Source organism: Myxocyprinus asiaticus, chromosome 5 (assembly GCF_019703515.2).
Source record: "Myxocyprinus asiaticus isolate MX2 ecotype Aquarium Trade chromosome 5, UBuf_Myxa_2, whole genome shotgun sequence".
NCBI classification, from domain to species: Eukaryota; Metazoa; Chordata; class Actinopteri; order Cypriniformes; family Catostomidae; genus Myxocyprinus; species Myxocyprinus asiaticus.
The window spans coordinates 13,873,828-13,898,629 of record NC_059348.1 but is presented as its reverse complement, the minus strand read 5'-3'; the positions used below and the strand labels follow the sequence as shown (position 1 = coordinate 13,898,629).

At 37.7% G+C, this 24,802-nt stretch overlaps 1 protein-coding gene across 4 annotated transcripts in view; it reads right to left on the bottom strand.

The window, feature by feature from the left end:
• The window catches only part of LOC127441624 (GREB1-like protein), an 89,386-nt gene that overhangs the window by 34,848 nt on the left and 29,736 nt on the right, over positions 1-24,802 (bottom strand). For 2 of the 4 annotated variants that reach the window (XM_051699234.1, XM_051699235.1), the window contains exons 2-11: positions 16,377-16,491; positions 14,801-14,960; positions 14,433-14,609; positions 13,724-13,900; positions 9,443-9,619; positions 7,203-7,325; positions 4,832-4,948; positions 1,600-1,743; positions 1,323-1,448; positions 795-932 (exon numbers count right to left, since the gene is read on the bottom strand). In XM_051699234.1, coding sequence (XP_051555194.1) covers positions 795-932; positions 1,323-1,448; positions 1,600-1,743; positions 4,832-4,948; positions 7,203-7,325; positions 9,443-9,619; positions 13,724-13,900; positions 14,433-14,609; positions 14,801-14,957 — 1,336 coding nt within the window. In that variant the 5' untranslated portion in view covers positions 14,958-14,960; positions 16,377-16,491. Of the gene's footprint in view, positions 1-794; positions 933-1,322; positions 1,449-1,599; positions 1,744-4,831; positions 4,949-7,202; positions 7,326-9,442; positions 9,620-13,723; positions 13,901-14,432; positions 14,610-14,800; positions 14,961-15,415; positions 15,437-16,376; positions 16,492-19,232; positions 19,510-24,802 lie in introns of those variants that run through there. The other 2 variants (XM_051699233.1, XM_051699232.1) reach the window with 2 other exon arrangements.

Here is a 24,802-nt window from a genome sequence, read left to right as displayed (position 1 = left end):
ACCTAACTTTAATTGTCAAGTAAACCCAGTAAGTTTTGCACTAATAGTTTGATTAGGAGGCAAATAGATATCAACACTTGACACACAAACCTCTGTAATGGTGATACTCAACAAACAACATAAAGTAAAAGATGAGCTCTTAACATCACCACACAACTATTAATCTAAAGTAATGACAAAAACAACATCATCAGCACAGATAAAGTCTCCAAATAGCAAAAAAAAAAAAAAAAAAAAAAAAGGCAACACATACAACACTAACATCATTATTTATTCATGCTGCAATGTATGTGGGAGCTGGCAAATCTCTTTTTCTTTTTTTTTTATTATTTTTTGTTCAGACAACTTTGTTAAGCGAGTTGAGCTTACAAATACACTTTAAGTACAAATTGATAAATCACAACTTGTATGTAAAGTTGACTGGACAATTTAGTTGTGTTTACTCATAAAAGCACCTTGTACAAATGTACAGTGTAAATCACTAATCAAATGTCAGCCAATATGTAACATTGACTAGTTCACTCTTTTGTACAAAAGGTCAGATTTCCTTGCTTTCACTGAAACACAAAAGATGCTCTTTGAATTATTCTCTAATCTAATATTTTTGTGTCAAATTTCCATTCAAATTTAATGCTCATAATGAAATGTGCATTTAATTAGAAAAATGCAAAATAGAAGCATTTACAGAAGAGCTCTTACACTTTTGGACCCCACTGTAGATATTACACCATACACCATGTAAATAAAGTAAATAAAGCTTCATAAAAGGTTTCATAGCTTTTGATTTGACTGACCAATAAGAAGGACTGGCCGGACCCCAGAGGTGTTCAGAAGGTTGTCAGGTACGATGACAGTTTCCCCTGCTGTGATTGGTTGGGGCTGTATCACTCCCGACACTGATGGAGGCTGATTGGACAGGGACAACAAAGGACCTGGAACCGAAAAGCAGCACCTTAATATTTGTACATGTATACTGGAAACTTGATGGTTAACAACAAACATACTGTGGAGAGATCTCTTCAGCCTCTCACTCTCATCCTGTGTTAACCTGACACTCCAATTAATGCTGAGGAAAAGGTAACTAAGCTACAGCATCACAAATTAATCTCCAAGGATCTCCGAGCTCCAGTTCTTCAGTTCTTTTGAAAGTCAAAGTGACCTCTCACCCCTATTTCTATGGAGACAATGAATAAATCATCCTTGTAGATGGATTTTTTCATGTCCCTTGTTCCTTCATTGCTGTGAGAAGCCTCTCTGTTCAAAGACATGCATGAACATAGACAAACAGCATAAAAGACTGTGTACGATTCCATCACACCCACCAGAGCTGCATGCCAGCGGCCGGATGGCTGGCACAGGGACAGCCGTGGCAGGGACGGGCACTAGAGAGGTGGGGTGCCAGCTGCGGTGACGCTTTTTGGGTGGACCTGATGCCATAGCAGAGGACACTGCGAGAAAGAGTGTAGGATGCATAATGTTTATTATTATATTTAAATCAAAAGAGACTGTTATCAGTCAATTTACACATATTACAATGTAACTACAATGTTAGAACATTGTAATTAAACCTGATACATGATTGCCCATGTTAATGCTTACCTGGACTGTCCCCTGGTTCTGTGGCCCGATAATGGCCATGACTAGGTGTGTCGAGGAGGTTTGCTTGAGGGGGGCTCAGTAGACTGGACCGTCCATCCATACTCAGGCAATTAGTCAGACCGTTAACTCGGAGAGCAGTGGGCACTGAACAACACACCGAATTTATTATAGAATCCAAATACTATTTTGTATATATACTTAGTAATACATCCTGTATAAAACCATGATACCATGTGGCCTAAAATGTATTAACAAATGTCCCTATTGAGCCCTATGGGGTGTCACGTTTCTCACATTAATGGTTAATGTCCACTTTTCTTCTGACTGATTATGCAAACACTACTACCTACACACAAACACAAACACAAACACACACTCCATGGCTTGCTTTCTTGCTCATTTCTGAAGGAGAATTAGGCCTATGGAGAAAAGCATATTGATTTCCTATAACTGATGGCATATTGATAATGAACTGCAGGGCCACTTTCACCTCTAATATCCTTGACATACACATATAGATCAAATACGTGTTACACGTCAATTAAAATGAGCTTAAAAACCTTAATACAGAACTTCTGGTCTTATATTGATGATTCAGAGTGAGCAAATGAATGCGTGTGTGTGTGGCTGTTTGCAAAAGTGTGTACAGGGGTTGTGATGTGTAAGCAGCCAGTCCAAATGACCTTCAGAGGAGGGATTCAATCTGTCCTTTTGCTGGAGAAAGACAAACAATACTGCAGCTAAGCAACATCTGAGCCTTACTCTGACCATATTTGGGAAGCTGCTTAAAACTAAAGGAGAATGTGCACTAGTAATCTCATATACATATAATTGAAGCCCAGTACATTAAAAATAATTTGTTTTCAAACTAAATTTAGTGCCAAAACTAGGTATGAATTGTTGTAGATAATTCCAAGAACAGAAAGGGACAGTCAGTTGGTATACCCAAAATGGGGTACATGCAGCTTTCATTAAAACTACCAACTACCAACTAGATTATTAATTACATTTTTAAAGAAGATGTGTGCATTGCTTGTTGCAAAAAGGCTACTGTGTTTTGAGTGGTTTTTAGCATGTTGCTATTTGGTTGCTATGGTGTTTCGGGTGGCTTATTGGTAGTATATAGGGTGTTCTGTGTAGGTGCTTACTGACTCAAGTGAAAAAAAGCCCACCCCAAAGTCTCTATAATATTCTTGTTCATAGATCTTAGTTAGGTTCCTCCTTCAACGTTAGTCTATGGGATTGTTCGGCATTTTAATTAGGGATGTCCAGATACCATTTTTTGAGACCAAGCACAAGTACAATACTTCCTTTTCAGTAACAGGTATTGACGAGTTATTTTTTTATTCTTTATTTATTTTATTTATTTTGCAGTTTTTTTTATATATATACAATAATTTTAAATTACAATACTGTATAAAACTTTCTCAAAATACAACATTGAAGATGTTTTTTTCAAATAAAGTGCTGCACAACAGAGCATCACAGATGTGAGGTATTGCTAAAATATAATACAATTGTCACAGTGTGTTTCTGTCATGTTTCCAAGGACTCTTATTTTGAAGTGGTTTTTGTCCTCTGTCTTCTGTTTCCCCCGGACTACATTTCCCATAATGCACTGCCCTCATCACTGCCATCTGTTCCCCATTGTTCTCACCTGTTTTCTATTCCCTCATAAGCTCTTGTGTATAAATACCCTCTAGTTTTTTTCCCTCTTTGTCAGTTCTTGTTTGTTGCTGTATGAGTTCCCGTTTGTTTGTTTCACTATCATCATCTTCTGTAACAAGTAGTTGCTGAGATGAGATGGGAGACGCTGGATCTAACTGCAAGCTTTTAATGAAGACGATAGTGAAACAATCAAATGTATACTCATACAGCAACAAACAAGAACTGACAATGAGGGAACAAAACTAGAGGATATTTATACACACAAGAGCTTATGAGGGAATGGAGAACAGGTGAGAACAATGGGGAACAGATGGCAGTGATTAGGGCAGTGCATTTTGGGAAATGTAGTCCGGGGAAACAGAAGACAGAGGACAAAAACCACTTCAAAATAAGAGTCCTTGGAAACATGACGGAAACACACTGTGACAACAATTATTATTTTATTATTATTATTATTACTACAGTGAACATTACATTACTGTAACTATACAGTAGTGATCAATTTCTGTTGTATTTTTATCCATTTAAATGGAGCTTTCATTTTGGCGGAGCTTTTATTTTGCCGCAATACAGAGTGAAGACAAGTCGCTAGGTGATCCAGTGTGATTTTAAACCGCATAAGGCTGTGATTTAATGAACAAAATTTATCTACATTTATTATTTATTTCATTAAATTGCACCCTTTGCTGCTTAATAATCACACTAGGACACATTGTGGATTTAATATGTACACTGAATGTTTACGGAATGACGTTTGTATGTCAGTGGTATCGTTTTTTGTCATCTGAGCTTTTTTTACGCATAGGAGTATGTGAGCACAGTCTCAGACATCCCTAATTTTAATCATACACCAGGTGAAAATCGTAATCCCAATTGCTTGAAAAGTAATAGCACACCTCTCCTCAACAAGTCACATGATCTGTGGTATTATTCATTTCCATAGCACAAACAGTACAAGACGAGTTACGAGTTTGATCAGATCCGTAGCTCTTAATATAAGCAATAGCATGGATGCTTGTCTTCACAAGCACAACTAATTAAGAAACACACTAAGGTTACATCCAAACTAATTGGTTTGCTTTTGAAAAACACATCGATTTTGCTACGTTTTTGCCTCTCATCCACACTGAAATACCATTTTCCTTCCCTGAAAATGGAGACTTTAAAAAAACACTCTCTGTTGCCGCAAACTTTGGAAAACTATGACATTCGGAAACTGAAAACAGAGGTTTCAAATTTGAACGGATTAGTGTGGACGAATTTGATCGTGCTGTGTATGCTTATGCTTCTAAACCACACTAGAACAGCATTTTCCACTACCGAAAATGGAGTGTTTCAAAAACACTCTCCATTAACGCATACTTTGGAAAACAATGACGTTAGGAAACAAAATTGGTTAGTGTGTATATGCCTTAAATGTACCACTCCATCAAATTCCATCAAACTTAAAAATACAATTTCGAGCTGATGGCTTCAATACAAATTTATATATGGCTTGTTCAAGTCAGTATTACTCAGCAATCAATGCTTCTTGAAATTCTAAATGAGGAAAAATATCTGATACCGATCGGTAAAGTCTTGGTCCCATGGGTCGGTGTGTTCAACGGTTTGAGGAAGCCCTGGTCTGGCATTCCAAAAATCCCTGAGGAGGAACTGGACTGCATGCGGGCCGGAGGCGAGTCTGTAGGTCAAGAAAACATTTATCAAGAATGCAGCTTTACATTTTTCACTGTTCTAGATAAGAAGAAAATATATAATATTGCACTAGTGGACAGTTGACATTAAATACTTTTAGGAAATACTGTACATAGAAATGCCCCAGGGTATGTCATGCTAAACTATTTTACAGCATTTCGTTAATTTCTTTATAAATAGTATGCATGCAGCTTTTATGAGCTATAATTTGAGAGACTAAATGGAATAGATTTTTGTCACAGAGCCACTAATTATGAGCTAGAAAAATGGCAACATACTTAAAAGCCTTACATTTACTGTAGATTAAAAAAAAACAAGTCCTTGGACATGTTTTGCATCAACCTACCCATGTGTATAATTTAATTATCTTCCTTCAAATACTCACAATTAGTGAGATCAAGTCAAAATAATTAAGCCCTTTTCCAAAACCTTATTGATTTTTGCATTGTTAAAAAGCCTGTTCTGGTCACTACTAATGGACACACTCTACAGCCAGCTGCCTGGCTCTCTTAACAAGATTTTGAGGAAGAATGAGACAATGACTTGCTTTCTTTCACCAAGCACTATTGCGTAAACACTGTGTGGCCTCCAGCCAGATGTCACCGAATGCTAAGTAGCTTTTTTCCCCCTCTTTAACCTCCCCTATACAAATCCCTGCCCCAGAGCAGAATATGACCTCGGAGCATTGGATATAGCAGCATGTGTTATATTTATATCAAGCAATTAAGTGGTGCAGAGTTTGATTTGTGAGGTTTAAAAAGATTGCTTGTGTGCAAACTGCATATATGCAGATACAAGAAAGATGTTTGTGCTTGCTGGAATCCAGAGTTGGGGTACTCGAGTTCGGACTCGGACTCAGTTTTCACGTGTATATGTCCTAACGTGTGATTATTCTTGCTGAGAGCAGCAGCGCGCACTCTTTCAAAGTACTTTTTTTAACTCTCTCGTGTGTGCGCCCGTGCTGTATGTGTGTGCAGGAAAGAGATCGCCATTCGCCAGATGTGCTCTACCACTCTCATCCAGAAATATCAATAACGTAAGTACACTTTAAAAAGTATGTTCCCCAACTCTGCAATTATTAAATAGAACACATGTTTTATCAGACTCAAGCTTACTACGCAAAGTAATTTCTAACTGAAAATGTTGACTATATCGAGACAAAATAAAATGTACTACATATCAGGGACATTTAAATTAATATGACCGATGAAACAGACCATGATGGAAATTGTACAACTCAGTCCATCACATATTTGTAGTGCAACCTCTGTGTGTTACATGTAAAGCTGGCACTTGCGTTTCAATTGCAAAAAAGTCAGAAAATACAATGAAGAACACAAGTGAGGGGAGAAGTCTCTATTCACCTATTATACATACTAAATATAATGTGAAAAGAACAAAACGTCAGCCCAAGGTGAGTTTGTCAAAAATTTGATCTTGACTTTAGGGAAGTAGGCTACACCTGGACACAGCAGGAGGACTGAAAAGTGTGAAGTGTGGTACTGTAGCATATAAATATTTTTTAATGGTATCTGATATTTTCTGTTTTTATTTTATGTTGTTGCATTTAATTTTATGGGCATTATTAAATGTTTTAATATTACCATTTATTAAATGTATTAAATTAATTACATTAAATGTATTTCACCCATAATTTTAGATAAAACTAAACTAAATTGAATGGACAAATTGAAAATGAAGTAGAAATAAAAACTAAATTAAAATTCAAAACAATAATAACTCTGGTTGTAATGACTAACGCAGATTTCACTTTCTATAGTCTATGTATGAGTGGAGGGGAAAAGCAACAAATAATTGAAATGTCAACAGAATGCAATAAGTAGCGTGCTGAAGGACATTTTTTTCTTCATACACCTAAAGCATATGCTTTCATTCTGAAACCACTGAAATTTGTTCAGCAGGATACTAATCATTTGATTTTTGCATTTATATTGACAAACTCTTTTTCTTAGTTGTGAAGTTTAAAATAAGCTTAAAATATTAATGTTGAGTTTACGGTTACAATTTTAATTCAGATTCATGAACAGATTCATTCGGACTCGGACTCATCCTGTTATGGACTCGGCCACTTTTGGACTCGGACTCAACTCGGACTCGACTAAGGTGGACTCGAACCCAACACTACTGGAATCTCTGGAACTCACTGTAATGGTTTTGGAACAATATTCTGTACCAAGACACACATGTATAATATGTTACACACATACACACACACACACCTGAGAGGGGGAAGGGAGATGGACTGTGGCCATTTGTGTCTCCATTTTCTTTGCTGCTAAGCGATGATGAGGAACTAGGCTTAGATGATGAAGCACTGCTTGAGAAAGGCCTTATCTTGCGATCTGAGAATTGAAAAATGAAAAAAGAAAATACACCCATGCTTCCATGCTGTTTTCACAACATAGCTACTGTCAAATCTCCATCTCTCTTCATCTTAAATCAAAAGGGGCACAGCAATCATTTTATGGATAATATGTGGATGTTGGGGATGCACTAACTATTGGTATCGGACAATATTGCAGTCTTTTTCTATACCAGGTTTCAAAAGTACTAAACAGTTACCTGTTATAATGTTTTTATTCTTGATTTCAATGGACTAGGAGTGCCACATAAAAAACAGATTTATTTAATTCATGTTTAAAAATGAAGTTAAATATAACAAAGATCATTCGATTAAAATATTATTCACTTTAATATTGCACTGTACAGTCAACATTTGCCAGTGGCTTTTCTTTAACTATTTGCCAGTTGAGTTTAAAAAATGTAACTGATCAGTTAACAATGTGGATGCAACCAATGAACTTAGTTGTACAACCCCAATTCCGAAAAAGCTGAGACAGTATGAAAAATGCTAATAAAAACTAAGGAGTGATTTGTAAATTATATTCAACCTTTGCTATATTGAAAGCACTACAACTATACATTATTTGATGTTTTACCTTGAGAATTTCATTGTTTTTTAAAATGTGCAGTAATTTCAAATCAGACGATTGCAACAAGCTCCAAAAAAGTTGAGACAGGAGAAATTTAAGACTACTAACAATTTGACGAGTTGAAATAACAAGGCGATGTGAAACAGATGTTAGACAGGTGAGGCAATTGTGTCATAGTACTATATACTGTATAAGGAGCCTCCAAAAACAGCCTAGTCCTTCAAGAGCAAGGATCTTTTGAGACTTGTCAATTTGCCAACAGATGCATCAGCAAATAATCCAGCACTTTGAGAACAATGTTCCCCAAAGACAAACTGGAAGGATTTTGAGCATTTCACCCTCTACAGTGCACAATATAGTTAAAAGATTCAAGGAATCTTGTCAAATCTCGGTGCGTAAATGGCAAGACGAAAACCATTTCTAAATGCACGTTATCTCTGATTCCTCAGATGTCACTGTCTTAAAAAGCGGCATTCATCTGAAATGGATTCCATAAACATGGGCTTGGGATAACTTTAGTAAACCTTTGTTAGTCAACACCACTCGCCGCTGCATCCACAGATGCAAGTTAAGACTTTACTATGCAAAGCAGAAGCCCTACATCAACACTGTCAAGAAGCGCTGCCGATTTCTCTGGGCTCGGTCTCATCTTAGATGGAAAGTAGAACAGTGGAACAGTGTTTTTTGGTCCGAAGAGTCCACATTTCAAAAAGTTTTTGAAAAACAAAGCTGTCGTGTTATCTGGGTTAAAGAGGGAAAGTGCCATCCAAGCTGTTATTAGCGTCAGATCCAAAAGCCAGTGTCTGTATGGGCCAGGGTTGTGTCAGTGCCCATGACATGGGTAACTCGCACATCTGTGAGAACACCATGAATGCAGACAGATATGTACAAATTTTGGAGCAACATTTACTGCCATCCAGCACAGTCTTTTCCAGGGACGTCTCTGCATTTTCCAGCAGGACAACTTCAAACCACATACTGCCTGGATTTTAAGTGCATGACTGTGTTAGCAGAGAGTGTGGGTGCTAGATTGGCCTGCCTGCAGTCCTGACCTGTCTCCAATTGAGAATGTGTGGTGCATTATGAAGCACACCAAATGGCAACGAAGACCCCGTACAGCTAAAGACCTACATAATGGATGATTGGGGGAAAATTCCACTTTCTGAACTTAACAAACTTGTGTCTTCAGTGCCCAAATGCTTAATAAGTGTTATTAGAACACTCAACTGTCCCAACTTTTTTGGAGCATGTTGCAATCATCTGATTTGAAATTACTGTACATTTTCAAAAACAATGAAATTCACAAGGTAAAACATCATATAATGTGTAGATGTGGAGCTTTCAATATAGCAAAGGGTGAAAATAATTTACAAATCAGTCCTTTTTGTTTTTATTAGCATTTTTCATACTTTCTCAACTTTTTCGGAATTGGGGTTGTAATGCTAAGATACGCCCTCCTCTTGCACATTATCGCTTTTTTCACATTGGGCAAAATTGTGAGGTGTGTAAGCTCTTAAATATGGTACCTTTCCAGCAGATGAGGGCTCCCTTGCACAGAGCACCCTGAGAGTTCTTCATCAGGTAGTACTTTAAGTGCTTCTGCTTCTTCGGCTGGGTGGACAACTTCAGGTTGATGTGGTTGGAGAACTCAGTGAAGTATCTGAACCCTTTCTCACCACAGCCCACACAGTTCCCTGAAAATCCTTCACAAAAACACAAACATACCCTTAGATGCTGACAAGAGTCTTCAGAATGTCTGGATTTGAAGGTGGTGTTGAAACGTTTGTTTGTATATGTATTTGTTTGAGAGCCTCATTTTGGATTTGATCATTTGATGAGGCATCAAGTGTTAAATCTGATCTCTTCCTTGTCCTGACCAGTCACAATTGATAATGAAACACAAGCACGTTGCATTCTCAGCATTGCCACAAGGGGTGCCATAGCATGCACTAGCGTAAACTGTCGTATTCGATGGTTAGTTTTCTCTTTCAGGTCAACTAAGATCATGGCGGAGCAACAGTGGATGAATCTTACTGAGCAGGTTTGTTAGTGTCGACGAGTTACAGCAAAAAGTTTACAAATAGTTTTGCATTCACTCGCAATAAAGTTGCGTTCCCTCGCAAAAACATTAAGCATGTTTTTGCAATAGTTGGCGTTCCCTCGCAATTCCTTTATCCATCCCTTATGAAAATTAACCATGGTTTTACTATAGTAACCATAGTTGAACTATTGCATTTGTAGTTAAACCATAGTAACCAAAAATGTACCATGGTTTTTACTGCAGAAACCATATTTTAACGATGATATTTGTATGTAAAACCATAGTAATAATACAGGAAAACCAAAACTATGGTAATAAAAATCACAATCATCCAGCTAAAAAACATTGTTACTACAGTTTTACTATAGTAACATCATGGTTAATTTGTGGTACAAGTATTGTTTTTAAAACCATAGTTTCCACCAAGAAACATGTCTTAACAAAAATTAACAATGGTTTCACTGCGAATTCCAAACAAAAGTGATCATCCCTATGCCCTACTCACTGCTAAGAACATACTGTAGCTCTTGATGTGGGTACTCTGAAGGGAGCATGGCATTACAGTCTGAATGTACCCTTCACTAAAAGTGAAGGTTATTTTCTATCTGTTTGTGTAGAAAATTACTTTCTTACTATTGTTTGGAACGGCCCTTTGAGTGGCGTCCCCTTCCCCAAAGTGCCCTTCAAGGGTGCAAAAATGCAGTTTGGAAAACGCATATAGTAAATCTGCAGTAACCTTTTTTTTTTCATGTATCACAAATTAACCATGTTGTTACTATAGAAAAACTAACAATGTTTTGATTATGTTTAGAATGATTATGGTTTTTATTACCATTCACCCCCCAAACAGTTTTAAAACACTAAAATGTAAAATATCTTTGTTAAAATATGGTTAACTTTGTAAAACCATGGTAAATTTTACTCAAATACCATAGTTCAACTATGGTAACTGTAGGTAAACCATCATTAATTTACATTGGGGATTGATAAATGTATTGCAGTGGAATGCAAAACTTATTGCGAGGGAACGCTATCCTCCCTGTTCTCATAGGGGCTCCATAGTAACCCACCAACTTTAATGTTACAAACATATGTAGATAATTCTGCAGACAGCATTATGCTGGGCAGCTCCACCCACAGTGAATCTAACTGGTCCAAATGTATCTAACTGGTTTTCAACTATAAATAAATAATAGTACTTTTACTTGAGTTGATTAAAAATAATAAGTGTTCAACTTTGCTACAGTTATTTTTCACCACAATTACAAAGTTAATTTTTTGGAAGAAGAAATTTATAAGCGCTAAATCTGTTTTATAAACTAAAACGCGCTGTGCGCTGCACGACGGAAGCCTGCAGGACACAGCATCATGAGCACATCAGCTGGCATAAACTTCCGCCGGTGTCCTCTCTTCTCTAGCTTCTCCAAGACTTTCTGCCCTGTCACTATACAAGAACTGTAATACTGTGATTTTCTGCATATTTCATTTTATTCTGGAAAGGAGCTGTTCATTCAGGTACGAGGGAATCATCTGAACACATTTAATCACTGATCAAACTTCACTTGTTTTTAAGGTAGGTAATAGTTTAATTGTCAAACATTAACACAATGTAGTTTACAATCTTGTTTACTTGCTACTATATGTCTAAAACAAACTTTTTATATACCTTAGAAAGATACATTGCCAGCACTGTTGAAAATGAATGGGCACCCGGAGCAAAAAATGCCACAGAAATGTACAAAAATATCCCCGAAATTCAAAATATGGAAGCAGAAAATGCCACTCAATGAGTTCCCGTGTTTTATTAATAATATCTGATATAGTTACAATTACGTACATTGTGATCTTCTTTTGACTTTTTTTTGATTTTTTTTCCCCACCATCTGGTTCCTCGCACCATCGCACGCACAGACGGGCTCTCCGCTTCTATCAATATTGTACTCCTGCATTAAATTCCGTAACCATTCGCTCCTCTTGTTAAATGTAAACTGTCCTAGCGGTTAACACTCTCACTCAAGGTGCTGTACTGTACTTCCCTGCCCTGAACTGCTGTTTATCTGTCTGAAAAGCCTCACACGCTAGAGGCCAAATGTGCGCAAAGGATGAATGTTATATAAAGAATGTATGAGAAATCACAAAATATAATGTAACCAAATGCTACAATTTACTTAATAATAATAATATATGTTAAATAACCATAATGTTAATTATGAATTTATTATTACAACTGTAATACAATAATACATATACAGAACAACCACTTTTACTGTTTGAATAAATCATATCTCTCACTCAACACTGTGTGAAATGTTTATTTTTGCCTTATTTTATTCAGTTGGCATGTAGGAGTTGATAACAGTTTGCTTAATAATCTCATTCCATATCTGGATAAATTTCCTCCTCTATGATATTGCATTATATTAGTTTTGTACAGTATGTTAACGTAATAGCCAAAATACTTGGACATACGTGAATGAGAATAAATCTGAAATAGGAATGTGTTTCAGTCACAATGCACATTATGTAGTTTAGAGACGATTTAGAGACATTTAGAATGTTACAAATGGCTATTTCTATTTAAATAAATGTTGTATTCTTAAAATGTCCTGTTTGTACTAGAATCCTCTTGCAGCAATGCAGGTCTTTGGCATTTAGAAGCTGCTAGTTTAGGACCTGTGAGGAGTCTGTTTATCAAACTAGAGACTGTGATTTACTTGTCTTTTTGTTGTGCATCTGGCCATCCAATTCCCTCTCTATCCTGTTTAGAGATTCTTTTTTCAAAACAGTAATGCAGAATTGCCTTCATCTCTCTAAAACAATAGACTTTAGGAGAAAATAGAATTTCAGCAGAAATTTGTTACTTTTTGCCTATTTTTAAAACCAAAATTTGACTTGCAAGTGTAAAGCAACTTGTAAGAACTCAATACCTCAGCAAATGAGGAAAAAACCCCACTGTACTTTGCTTTCCACGTGGAAATAGTGCAACCATTTTCAATTGTTCTAATAATAAGAATATTTTCTTGAGTACCAAATTAGCAATTTAGAATGCTTTTTAAGGAATAGGTGACACAGTATATGTTTGCCATCATGGGTAAAGAATAAACTGAATAAATATCACTTTAAACAATTATTTCAAACTGTAATAATATTGGCAATTAATGATTTTGGCAATATTTTTGATCAATTTAATGCATCCTTGATGAAAGGAAGCATCAGTTTATTTCAAGAACAAAAATATCTTTGTGTTCTAAAAATGGAAGAGTATATACTATATAAAATATAATTTTCATAAAGTAACTTGTAACATAATTACTTGAGTAGTTTTTCATCAAACAACTTATTTACTCTTACTTGAGTCATAATATTTCTCAGTACTTCTACTTGTACTCAAGTGAATTATTTCTTTAATAGCAGTACTTATACTTAAGTAAAAAAAAAAAATCAGTACTCTTTCCACCACTGCATCTAACACTGTATGTTCTGATTTGCTGTGATTTTGTAACTTTTTGTAGCATTTGGTTTTCAGTGAGGACAAAGAAATTACTTGGTAGTGGAAAACTACAATGTCTATAAACACTATTTGCTATGTCATGTTTTCATTGTTATTGAGTTGTGAAAGTGTGGTTTTTACAGCAAGAGTGTATAAAATAATATATAAAATAATTAAATAATCACATTGCAGCACCATGCATAAATACTTCCTTAAGACCAAATGAGATGTGCCTAGTGCAACATCATACAAGAATGGAATCATATTGAAAAAAACCTAAAAGTGCATTTTTCCCAGTCTCATCTGGCAGGAAGCGCTTGTCCACTGCACAGACTAGGATGTGCTCTGGGATGCTAGGCGATTTGGCACCGACCAACTCGAACCCTGCAGGAACCTCGATGAACTCTGTTGTCATGGAAACCAGGCGCAGGTCCTTTCCTGCTTGACAGAATCCTGGGCAACAGATGAGTTAAGTCAGCAGTGTAATGAAGTTACATGTCTGATGATTCACTGTTTACACAGCCAATGTTTCAATGCCATCGTTTCTAGATTTGTATTGTCATCATCATGACATGCATTTCACCTTGACATTTGAACTTTGACGGGTTCAAATAACACTGCAATCAGGCTCGATAAATTAGAAGTCAGTTGCAAAGGTGTCAACGTTTTATACCTATGGCACTGTGGATTTTATTAAAGTCCTTAAAGGTCAAGGGTGTAATTTCTGCACCACTACCATTACCAAAAAGAGTTGTAAAAATAGTGACTGTTTTCAAACAGAATTTTCATTTTTGGGTGAACTATCCCTTAACTCTAAGGCCACGTCCACACCAATACGTTTTCGTTTGAAAATGCATTAATTTTGCTACGTTTGTGCCTCTCAACCACACTGAACCACTATGAAACTGCAAAGGGAGTTTCAAACTAACAAAGATTGGTGTGGATGTAGCCTTAATCTTTGCATACATTCGATAATTTTCCATACCATCAATAGTGCAGCAGCCATCAGGAAGGGGTCCCTGCAGGTAAGGCAACGGTGGACTGCTGGTGTCTGATTCATCCTCATCATCCATATCCTCAATGCAATTGGAGGACTGGCAGTTCACCAGCACATGACTGGACAGGTCGGACCTCAGGCTCAGGTCCATTTTGGGTTTAATATCTGAACCACATAAACAAAAAGAAGTGTGATAATCCACAAGAATATATGACTTCATCGGTTGTAGGTGCTACCTGATGGACATGATACAGCTTCTTTGCCCAAGTGAAATAGCAGTGCCCCTGATACATGTAGGACTAATGAGAAATCAAGTTCATTTCTGTGATGACAAACAACTTGATGACCTTGCTTACCTTCCAGGTTGCTAGGATACTGATCGGGCTCAAGATACAGCTGCGTGAATACAGGCTGTGGGTCACCACTGCTCGATCTCAGCGAGGCCTCTATAGAGTTGTGAAGAGCCTCCTCGAAGCGGGCAGATTTCAGCTGCCCTGCGTACGAATTCCCCATGATCTGAAACACAAGAACCAGTCCATTAGCGTCTGAAATTTGTCCAACAACAATTACATGTACTAGTCTTCTTATTTCAGTTATGTTATAAACTCTCACGACTCTGATGGTCAAATTAGGGAGCAGGATGATTCATGAGCATTTTAAAGGGTTACATTATCCATCTAGAATGAAGCCTTAATGTAATTTTATGATGGACTACCGGTACTCGTATGACCTTTCAATTTCACCCTGAACAAGGCTCCCTCCCTTCTCCCTACTTCGTCGAATAGTCCTTGAAACCCATTTTACTGGCACAAACAATCCAGGCATATGTGCCTGTGTATGAGCTGTACTGTATGTGGTGAGTTTCAAACAGTTGAAAAAAAGATCAAAGGGGAAGGGAGGTTTGATCCTTTTTTCTAGAATCTAAATTCCAACAAAATGTTAAAGGGATATTTAAAAATAAATGTACTCACCCTCATGCCTCATGTTGTTCCAAACCTGTATTACTTTCTTCCATGGAACACAAAGAGAATTATTAGGTAAAATGTAAGCTTCAGTCACCATTCACTTTCAATGTAGGACAAAAAATGCATTGAAAGCAAATTGTGAATTGTGTCTTTCACAGAAGAAAGAAATGAGTTTGAAAACAACATGAGGGTGACTAAATAATGAGAATTTTCTTTTTTCTTATTTTTTTTTTTAAATACATTTTCTGCAGACCGTGTTCTATAATTAGTACAATCAGTGTTTTTACTTTCACATATAAGTATTATAAATATATCTTTATCATAACTGTATCAATTTGTTAACAAATATCCCTGACATTTTGGACATAAAATGTATCTGTTGGGCCAAGACAAATATACAGGGGGAAACTTTTACCCTTGAGCTTATTTTGGCACATGGGTGTCCAGTGAAAGCGATCGACTGTAAGCTTTAGCTTCAGTCAGAAAAAGAAAAAGCAGCCCAGCTTTAGACATAATAACCATCTCATCTGTTAGGCCATCTGTTCTGATGTGACATTGTAGTTTGCACTTCTTATTCCTCCCTTTTTTACTTTTTAAAGAATACTTTATTAAAACAATAAAAGCAAATTTGGTTTCTGCATGTTAAAACAGAACAGATCTGGATAGCACAATAAAAGACAAGAAAACACAATGATGAAAATTAGCTTGTATGGTATACACAGTAAGGTTGATCCTCTATCAGTATCAAACAAGTGTACATGCAGCTACTAAAACTTGAACACATTCCTTCATAGAAACCAAATGTAACAAAGATGTGCATCTAAAAAAGGAGATATTACAGTATATTTAGAGGCAAAATGTTGAGCGCACAAAATCTCCAGCAATAAACACTGTCAAAGTTTTTGCTATTCTGAAATTCATTCTGCTGTGATCATACGTGTATGCTGCATAAAGGAAGCTGCTATACCTTTGATTTTATTTCTTTAGCTGTAGAAAGACAGGATCATCACTTCTCCATGGTAAATCAACCTTGAGCCGCAGAGCTTTACGGTATCCTCATCGTGTTAAAATACTCCCCGGACCTACAGAAATAGGTAGGCAAACAGTTAAAACTCACAGTATAAAATAACATATAGTATATAATTTGTCCAAGCATGTCATATTTGTAAAATGCCAACACATTTATAGTTTGCGTGCAGTTATTTATAAAAATGCAAGAATAAGAAGGTCTTGGAGAAAGACTCAAATAAAATAAATATAAATACAGTTTTATATACAGCATGGGATAGAGCATTTATTGTCTCCAAATGAACACTATGTGCTGAGTATTAATCCCACTGTTATCTAAGATCAGACAGTTGTGTGTAAAGAAGAACATATAGCAGTGTTCCTCAACATATGTAGCTGTTAACTGATAACAGTGAGGAATGAGTTATATGACATTGTGACTTCAAGGGAATGTTTGTGGAACGCATCAGGAAAAGAAACTCCATGTCTCTTACTTGCAGCCCTAGACAAAGACTGATGAGACAGGTTTTGTTGTTTTGGACCAGTTAAAACAGACTGAAATGCATTAAATCCATCCATCAATCAGTAAATACTTCGGTCATGAGCACCTTGATCATTTCATGGGAATATATATCACAAGAAATTTGATCGGAATATTGGAAAATAAATAACTTTTAAGGAGGATTTCTAAGGAGGATTTTCTTGGTTGTAAAGGGATAGTTCACCCAAAAATGAAACTTTTGTCATCATTTATTAACCATCATGTTGTTTCAAGCACTTATGGTCTTCTTTCTTCAACTGAAAACAAAATTATATGTTATAGGCAGAGTGCAAGCCTCAGTCACCATTCACTTTCATTATATTGCAAAAAGATACAGTAAAGTAAGTGGTGACTGAAGCTAACATTCTATCTAACTGATTTATATCTCATTTTTTGTGTTCCATGTAACACAGTGATTTGCTTTAAATAATTGCTACAACTAGATTGATTGTTATATTTAATTCCATAGAAATGCAGATATATAATTGGTATGCAACATTTGTTTGAACTCTGAGTGCTCTGAGAATGATTACCAATAAAACCAGATCTAATTTAGACAGAGGCACAGTACCTGAAAACCTACACCTCTATGAGACTCCACAATGGATTCAGATTCACAAATCAGTTTGTAAGATAAAATTAAAGAAATCCAACAACATTACTATAGATTAACATGGCAAACTGTTGGTGTGAAATCACATTCTATCTGAACCTAGATCAAGAATACGTAAGCTTTGATGCTGTACTGCGAATCCTGAACAATGAAATAATACGCTTGAACACACTGCCCCGCAATCAACTTACTGGTGGCCTGTTTGGCCAAGTTTCATCATGGTATTGTGGTAAACAGAGTCAAAGCGAGACAGCAGCACTTGAGCATAGTTCTGTACTGCCTTCAGGGGTCCCAAGGTCCAGTTTGACTGGTAATGTTAAATGCTAATGTGGACATGCCTACAGAGAGCCCTGCCTTCAGGCCAAGAGCTGTTTCTGGAACACACAACCAGTCAATATACTGCATCCATGCAGGCTTTCAAATTTCCTTTTAAATTCTATCTGTTCCCAAATTTCATAAGACACCAAAAGCTGTCAAGATACAGATACACATAAAATCTGTTAAAAGGGCCACTGAGTAGCCTATGTCTTACAAGGAATCAAAGAGAACTGCTTTAGAATTATTAATACGGCTATAGACAAATTCCGCTAAACAAAAAGCAGGCAATGAAGCGTTTTAAGTGTACTCAAACTGATAGGTAATGCATTTATAAATTGCTTTCTCTTAGCAAACCCAGAGTCCAATCAAGGTCTTTAGCATAAACTGAGAGTAACTCAGACAGTGTTGAAAGGTTGACCATTCTGCTACCCAACTAAAAAAAATCAAAAGCCCAACAAACATAAACAATGAGATCCCAGAATAACCAAGAAGAGAAACACGACACTTTAGGTAGACAAACCAAACCAAACAGTAGACTTAATTATGCAAAGCTGCCAATCTTTTCGTACATGACCAGCAATGTTTGTTTTGTCTCAGATTAACAATTTTGCAACAATCTGTTCCAACAGACGCAACATTTGGAGGACATTTCAGACCACTGATGTGTCAGCTATGTGACCTCTCTGACTTTGCAATAAGTTTTATATTTGTAAGATAGGTGCAAGACAAATAAAATGTTCAAATGTGGTAATAAATGTAATAAATGTGGTAACAGTACTTTCTCACACTGCACTGTTACACTAAAGGCCTTTCTCTCTTTCTTTCAGTTCACTCCCTCTTTTGTTTCCTTCCTTATCTTTATAATTACATTAAATAATTGACAATGGGGGATGAGAACTAGCTTTCAATGAACTTCCATTGAATTAACAAATTGCCCTTTTTACAAAAAAATAAATAAATAAATAAAACAATTTAAAAATTGGCTTGTTTCACATTAATGAACGATCACATACGAAACACAAACACTAAAATGCCTAGACAACCCCTTAAAGCAAAACAACTACAGTTCAATTAATGTCTGTATAAACATTTAAATTTCAGCATTAATCTTGACTCAACAATCAGCACTGACCATTTCACACTTAGTTTTCTATATTAAAGAACATCCATTAAAGGAAAGATAGTTTAAAGAGCAAGACTTTAAGCAGGGGGATGGGAGATAGATCAGCTAAGACAAAAATGCAAATATCTTTGAATAAATGGGGTGCTAAAAGCCATGGCCATTGACACCATGCTAGCAGGAGCCGGTAAGCATCAAAGAATCTTACATGACGCTTCTGTACCTTTCATAAGTAGCCAGGGTATGGAGTGTGCCTCAACAATTCCCACTGTAGACCTCAAAGCAGATCACTCAAGCACTGAGAGCCTATTTCCATAGTGAACGCAATGTCCTTCGGATATCCAAAACAAGAATTTGACAGTATTCCTGCTCCCTGTTCCGAGCTACCAGCTCCCTTGTCATGATAGTCCTGAATTTGGCCTGCAAAGCCTGATTCCATGAACTCCAGTGGAACCACCTTCTCTGTCCTGTGCTCAGTGGCTCTAACTCACTAAACTAACTCACACACACTCGCATACACAAACACCAGGCCCTCCCCCTATTCCAATTGCCCCCTCCCTCTTCTTGGCCATTTGCTCTGTGGGGCAAGAGGTGCATTCTCTCAGGACTCATTCATCTTGGACCTTGCTGACCCCCTAAGGTGACAGATGCTGTTGTGGAGAGGACCATCCTGTCGAGCACTCCACAATACAGGCGAGGCACCTCTGTGCCACACGTGACGCACAGATGCCCTTAGCTCAACGTGACACCGGAGACTTCTCGTGACCACTAAGGGCCACACTTGCAGATGGGGGTAAAACATTATGCGAGGGATCATTTTCCGGGGCTCTGGCCTCCCCTTCTGCCACTCCCTGTTTTATTGGGGCCATTTTACTGATAGGGAACACCAATGGCAAACTTAGGACACTTGCTAAAGAATGTGGGGTCAGAGCACATTTTGTCTGTTGGCCTTGTCTTGAACACACACAGCCCTCCCCTTGCCTGAGATTGAAGATTAACTGAAAATGTACCCCCACTGTAAAAAGACAAAGTGGGGACTCATCTCATCAAAATAAGTGGAGTATGTCAAGGTGCATGATAGTACAAAACATCAATCTCCTATTCAGAGTTGATTATTTCCTACGCATGGCCCAGAATAGAGGCTCAGAGGAAGTGGAGAAGATAGAGAGGTTTTGAACGCAAAAACAGGAGGATAGTATTCCCCAGTGCCTCAGGCTCTCTCCTTAACTTGTGCGTTAATGACAAAATATTGTGAGTCATCAGATGACCCAATCCTCGGTGGGCTTCTGAAAACATAAATAGCAATCGACAGCATTGTAACGAGTGGTTAAAAACCAGTGCTGGTCCATCTGGGGTCCATTACTGTTCCAATATGCTGCTATTTCTCACATTTTAACTTAATAACAGTGTCACCCAAATAAGTCAAATAGTGTGACCAGAAGTTTCATCAACCTGACCAAATCATATGACTTTGGAGGGTAAATATACACAGTAGATTCAATCAACACACCAAAGATCCTGTTTTGTCTGTAGCCATGTAGAAGGATTTGTTAATAATTGATAAAAGCCTTGAGCATGAAACAAAAAGGTGACTTGATGCAAAGGTTCAGAGAGGGTGCTGTCTTACAGCCAGTGGCACTTCAACACTGAATCACATTTGTCAAAGTTAAAGACACAAAGAATGTGTTGAGCAAACAACAAACCTGCCATGTCAACAAACCAAAACATTAGATGCTTTAGAGCCATGCTCTTGGTGCAAGAAAAAAAAAAAAAAAAAAAAAAAAAAAGGATGCTACAATGATCTCTAAATCACACATTTTGTAGGAAAAATTCATTTTTGAAATATTCATTTGAAAATAAACAAATTGGTGGACAAACTAGAACTGTATTATTATTTCTGTTAGATTGAAGGGTAAAGGGGCCATTTTACTCAAGCTGTAAAGTAAATAAGTCATTTATTCCTTCTGCGCTCAACTGTTAGTGCACCAAACACACAACAGTTGGTCTAAACCAAGCAATATACTGTAGCTCTTCTCACCATAATAAGAATTAGTAGATAGGGGCTAAAGCAGTATGGCAGTCAGCTTTAAACAATGACCTCCCAACCTCAGAGGGCTTTATTAGCCTCCCTGTGTCATTAATACTATCATTCCAGCTAATCTGGAGGCTTTGTCTAAATGTTGTTCATTTTAATTGCAAGGTTTCTTCTTAAGATACCATTTGGACCACACAATGTCCTTATGTAAGGACTTTTGATTGACAAATGCTTAATATTATGCCAGAAACATTTGTGAAGACGTTACCAACTTCTTAACATGTGACAGACTCTTACCTTTGCTGAGTTTGTTAAAAAATCTTTGATGAAAGATTAAAGATGTATGCAGAACAATTTACATTTTTTGTGTAGCTGAGGTGTCATTTCAAGGTTCTGACTTGAACACTATCAGACCTTAATTGGTGATTGGAAAAGGAGAAAGATAGCAAAGCAGAGGTTTCCTTTGCTCAATTGAGCTTGTGGGTAAAACAAAAGAGGCAGTGAGGGAACTGGCCCTCCTCTCGACCATCCTTCAGCACTGCTTTGAGTCTCTGGCCCTAGGCACTGACAAAGGGAAATATCTTTACACTTCCACCTGAGAATAGATGAGTCATGTTCTGGCGGCTCTTTCAACATCTTCTGGAGTTCGGCTTTGTCTTGTTCTTGGCTTCCTTTTGAGAGCAGCTCTATTCTCTTGAGAAACAGCAAAACTGCCTCATTCCAGCGAGACAACATCATTGTTTAAATCCAATGGGACAAACACAACTTGGTCAGTCTTTGTACCAACAAAAGCTCAGGTCTGAGTAAAGGTTTGGTCTGGTTTTGAAGGTCTTGAAGTTATTGATTTAATTCTGACTTATTCTAAATCAGTGCAACTTAATCAATATTTGGACCAACAAAAGCTCAGGTTTGGGAAAACCATATAATTGACCAGAATTACTGAGTACAGAACCCAAGTTTTAGAAGTGTGGCTCTTTGTTTCCTTCTGAGAACTGCTCCATTCTCTTGAGGTCCAACAAAAGAGCCAATGATTTCCAGCCAAATCACTGTTTAGACCCAACAAGACAAACATCTCAACCTAAAAGGGGTCAACTTAATTTTAATTTTGGACCAGTAAAATCTCAGGTTGGGGTAAACCAGAGATGAAATATTGAGTGCTAAATCCAAGTTTTTAGAATTCTGACTTATTCTAAGCTCAGGTTTGGGTAAACCAGATCAGAATTACTGAGAGTGGAATGTAAGTCTTTAGAAATGTGATTCTTTTGAGAACCACTACATTCTCTTAAGGTGCAACTGCTTAATTTCAGCCAAATCATTGTTTAGATCTAACAAGACAAATGTCTTAATCTGAATGGGGACAGCTTGATTAAATTTTAGGGTGCACCACAATTATTGAGTGCAGAGTCCAAGTCTTTAGAAGTTTGACTCTTATTCTTGGCCTGGATTCTCTTGAGGTTCAGCAAAACTGCCTCATTCCAGCCTGACCATCCAATGGGACAAAGTTAATCTGGGTGCAACTTAATGTCTTGGTATATGGGGCCAACATAATCTAAATTTGAGCCAATAAAAACTAAAGTTGGGGTAAACCAGAGCAGAATTATCGAGCACTGAATCCAAGTTTTTAAAAGTGTGATTCTTGTCCGCGGCATCTATCTGAGAACTGCTTGATTCTCTTGAAGTTCTGCAAAAATCCAATACAAGTTTTTAGAAGTGTGACAAAATCCTTGTCCTTGCATGGTTGTAAAAACAACTGAGAATTATATCGACAAGGTGAGCACAGAACGTGAATTTAACGCAGTGACAAATGAGCATCAGGTGGGTGGGAGGGAGAGACTGAGGTGGCAACTGCCACAGCTCACCTAGGTTTTCAGGAGCTATCTACTCAGTGTCAGAAAAAACAAATCCACCCTAACACAGGCCTATAACAACAGCCTGACAATGCCATCGCCACGTGAAAGCCATTGCTGCTGCAGAACGTTCTGCCTCCCTGACCACATAAGGTCTAATCCATGCATGAGGTGTGGGGCCTCACACCGCTTGTCACACCGCTGGCAGGTTGTTGTCCCTAAGCTCTGCACTCATTTGCCTATTAAAGCCCTCTCACAGACTTCCTGCTGGGGTCCTGAAGTGCAAATCGGGGCTCTTCCAGTGAGGCCAGAGTATGAGCCAGGGAGATGGAGATAACCTCCTCCAATTGGCCACATGGACAAAGGGGGAAGGGAGGCTTGGGTGTGAGACAACACTACAAGCTGAAAGCCAAAGCTGAAATCGGCAATGGAGAGAAAACCCTGACTGGTCAGCGAAGGATTGGCTTGAGGGGGTGGAGCTGACAGCCCAGGGAGAAGATTAGGCCAGCAGTGGACGGGGGTGGTGGTGGGCCAAGGTTAGTCAGGGTTTAAGGGGGTGGAGGCCTGGGAGGATCAACAAAAGGAGTATGTGGGCAGATGAAGAAGTCATCATCATTAAGCCACTGGAAGTTTACTGTCCAGTTATAAAAGTGACTGGAAAATGAGAAGGACAAGAGAGCAACTCTGAGATACGGTCAGCAAGATGTGGAGGAGTGGGACTGTGGGAGTGCTGGGCTAATTTTAGTCAAAAGTCAAAAACTGGCCTTTGTGTGACCAAAGCACTGATTAGAGCATTGACCTTGCCAAACACTCTGCCTAAATGAATGGGTTTAATTTAAACTACAACTAAATGCCACACTTAGACAAATGGCTTATGTCAGTAATTAACAAAGACCCCTTGAACATTAGTCCAATTCAAGAAAATTGGACTTATGGTAGTCAAAAAATCTGAGGTGGCTTTAGAATTTAAGAGTGGTCCAAAATGATTAGCATGAGTATAAATTAATGTGTATTCAACATAAAACTCTTTTCCGGGACTGTTTGTGTGAATCTTTGAGATTCATCAAGCACATCTGGTTAAATGGAAAAGGTCAGCCAGAGTTTTACACCTCTCCCTCAAAGCGAAAGTGTTGGTGCCACATGCTCTAACCAACCAATGATGATGTCAATAAGTAGAGCTATAGGCATTGACATACAGTATCTAGTCCTCCCAAATGGATAGTGGATTCTCAAACAGCATAAAACAGCAATGCATATATTTTATTTTTTAAAAATCAATGCAATCCATGGTAAAAACAAGTGCCCTGATACCATGACAACATACAAAGGCTTCTTTGGGCAAAGAACAGCAAATCTGCTCTGGCCAATAAACCGGAGACCTGCAGATGAACCCAACCCTGCATTTTACAAGGCAGACCACAGCTAAATGCTGTTATTCACTAGGGACAATAATAGTCCAACTAATAGGTCAAAGGCATTTTTTTCATGATTTCTTAATCATTTAATGTTATGGTATTATAGCTGGCAGACATTTGTACAAATTTAAGTGTTGATCTTTTTTTATGCGAGTATTCCCACAACATTTTGGCTTAAACATATGGTACACCCACACATTCATCTCCCAGTTCCAAATGATTTGTTTGTCCTGCTCTTGTTCTCGGATTAAATGGCCTTTGTAGGCAGACATTTTTGATACAGTGTAAAAAGGGGTCTTCTTTAATGGCCCTGTGCCACAAAGAGCACATACTATCAAAACTGACAAGCCTTATCAGGTGACAAGGGGCAAAGAGAGGTCAGATGTGCTTCCTGACACAATTCCTCCTGCTTTGACGCTTCATCCATCATTATTCAGGCAAGGAATGAGAGTGCTGATCAGGGCACCACAGTTCACCATGTCGTTCAACCAGATGC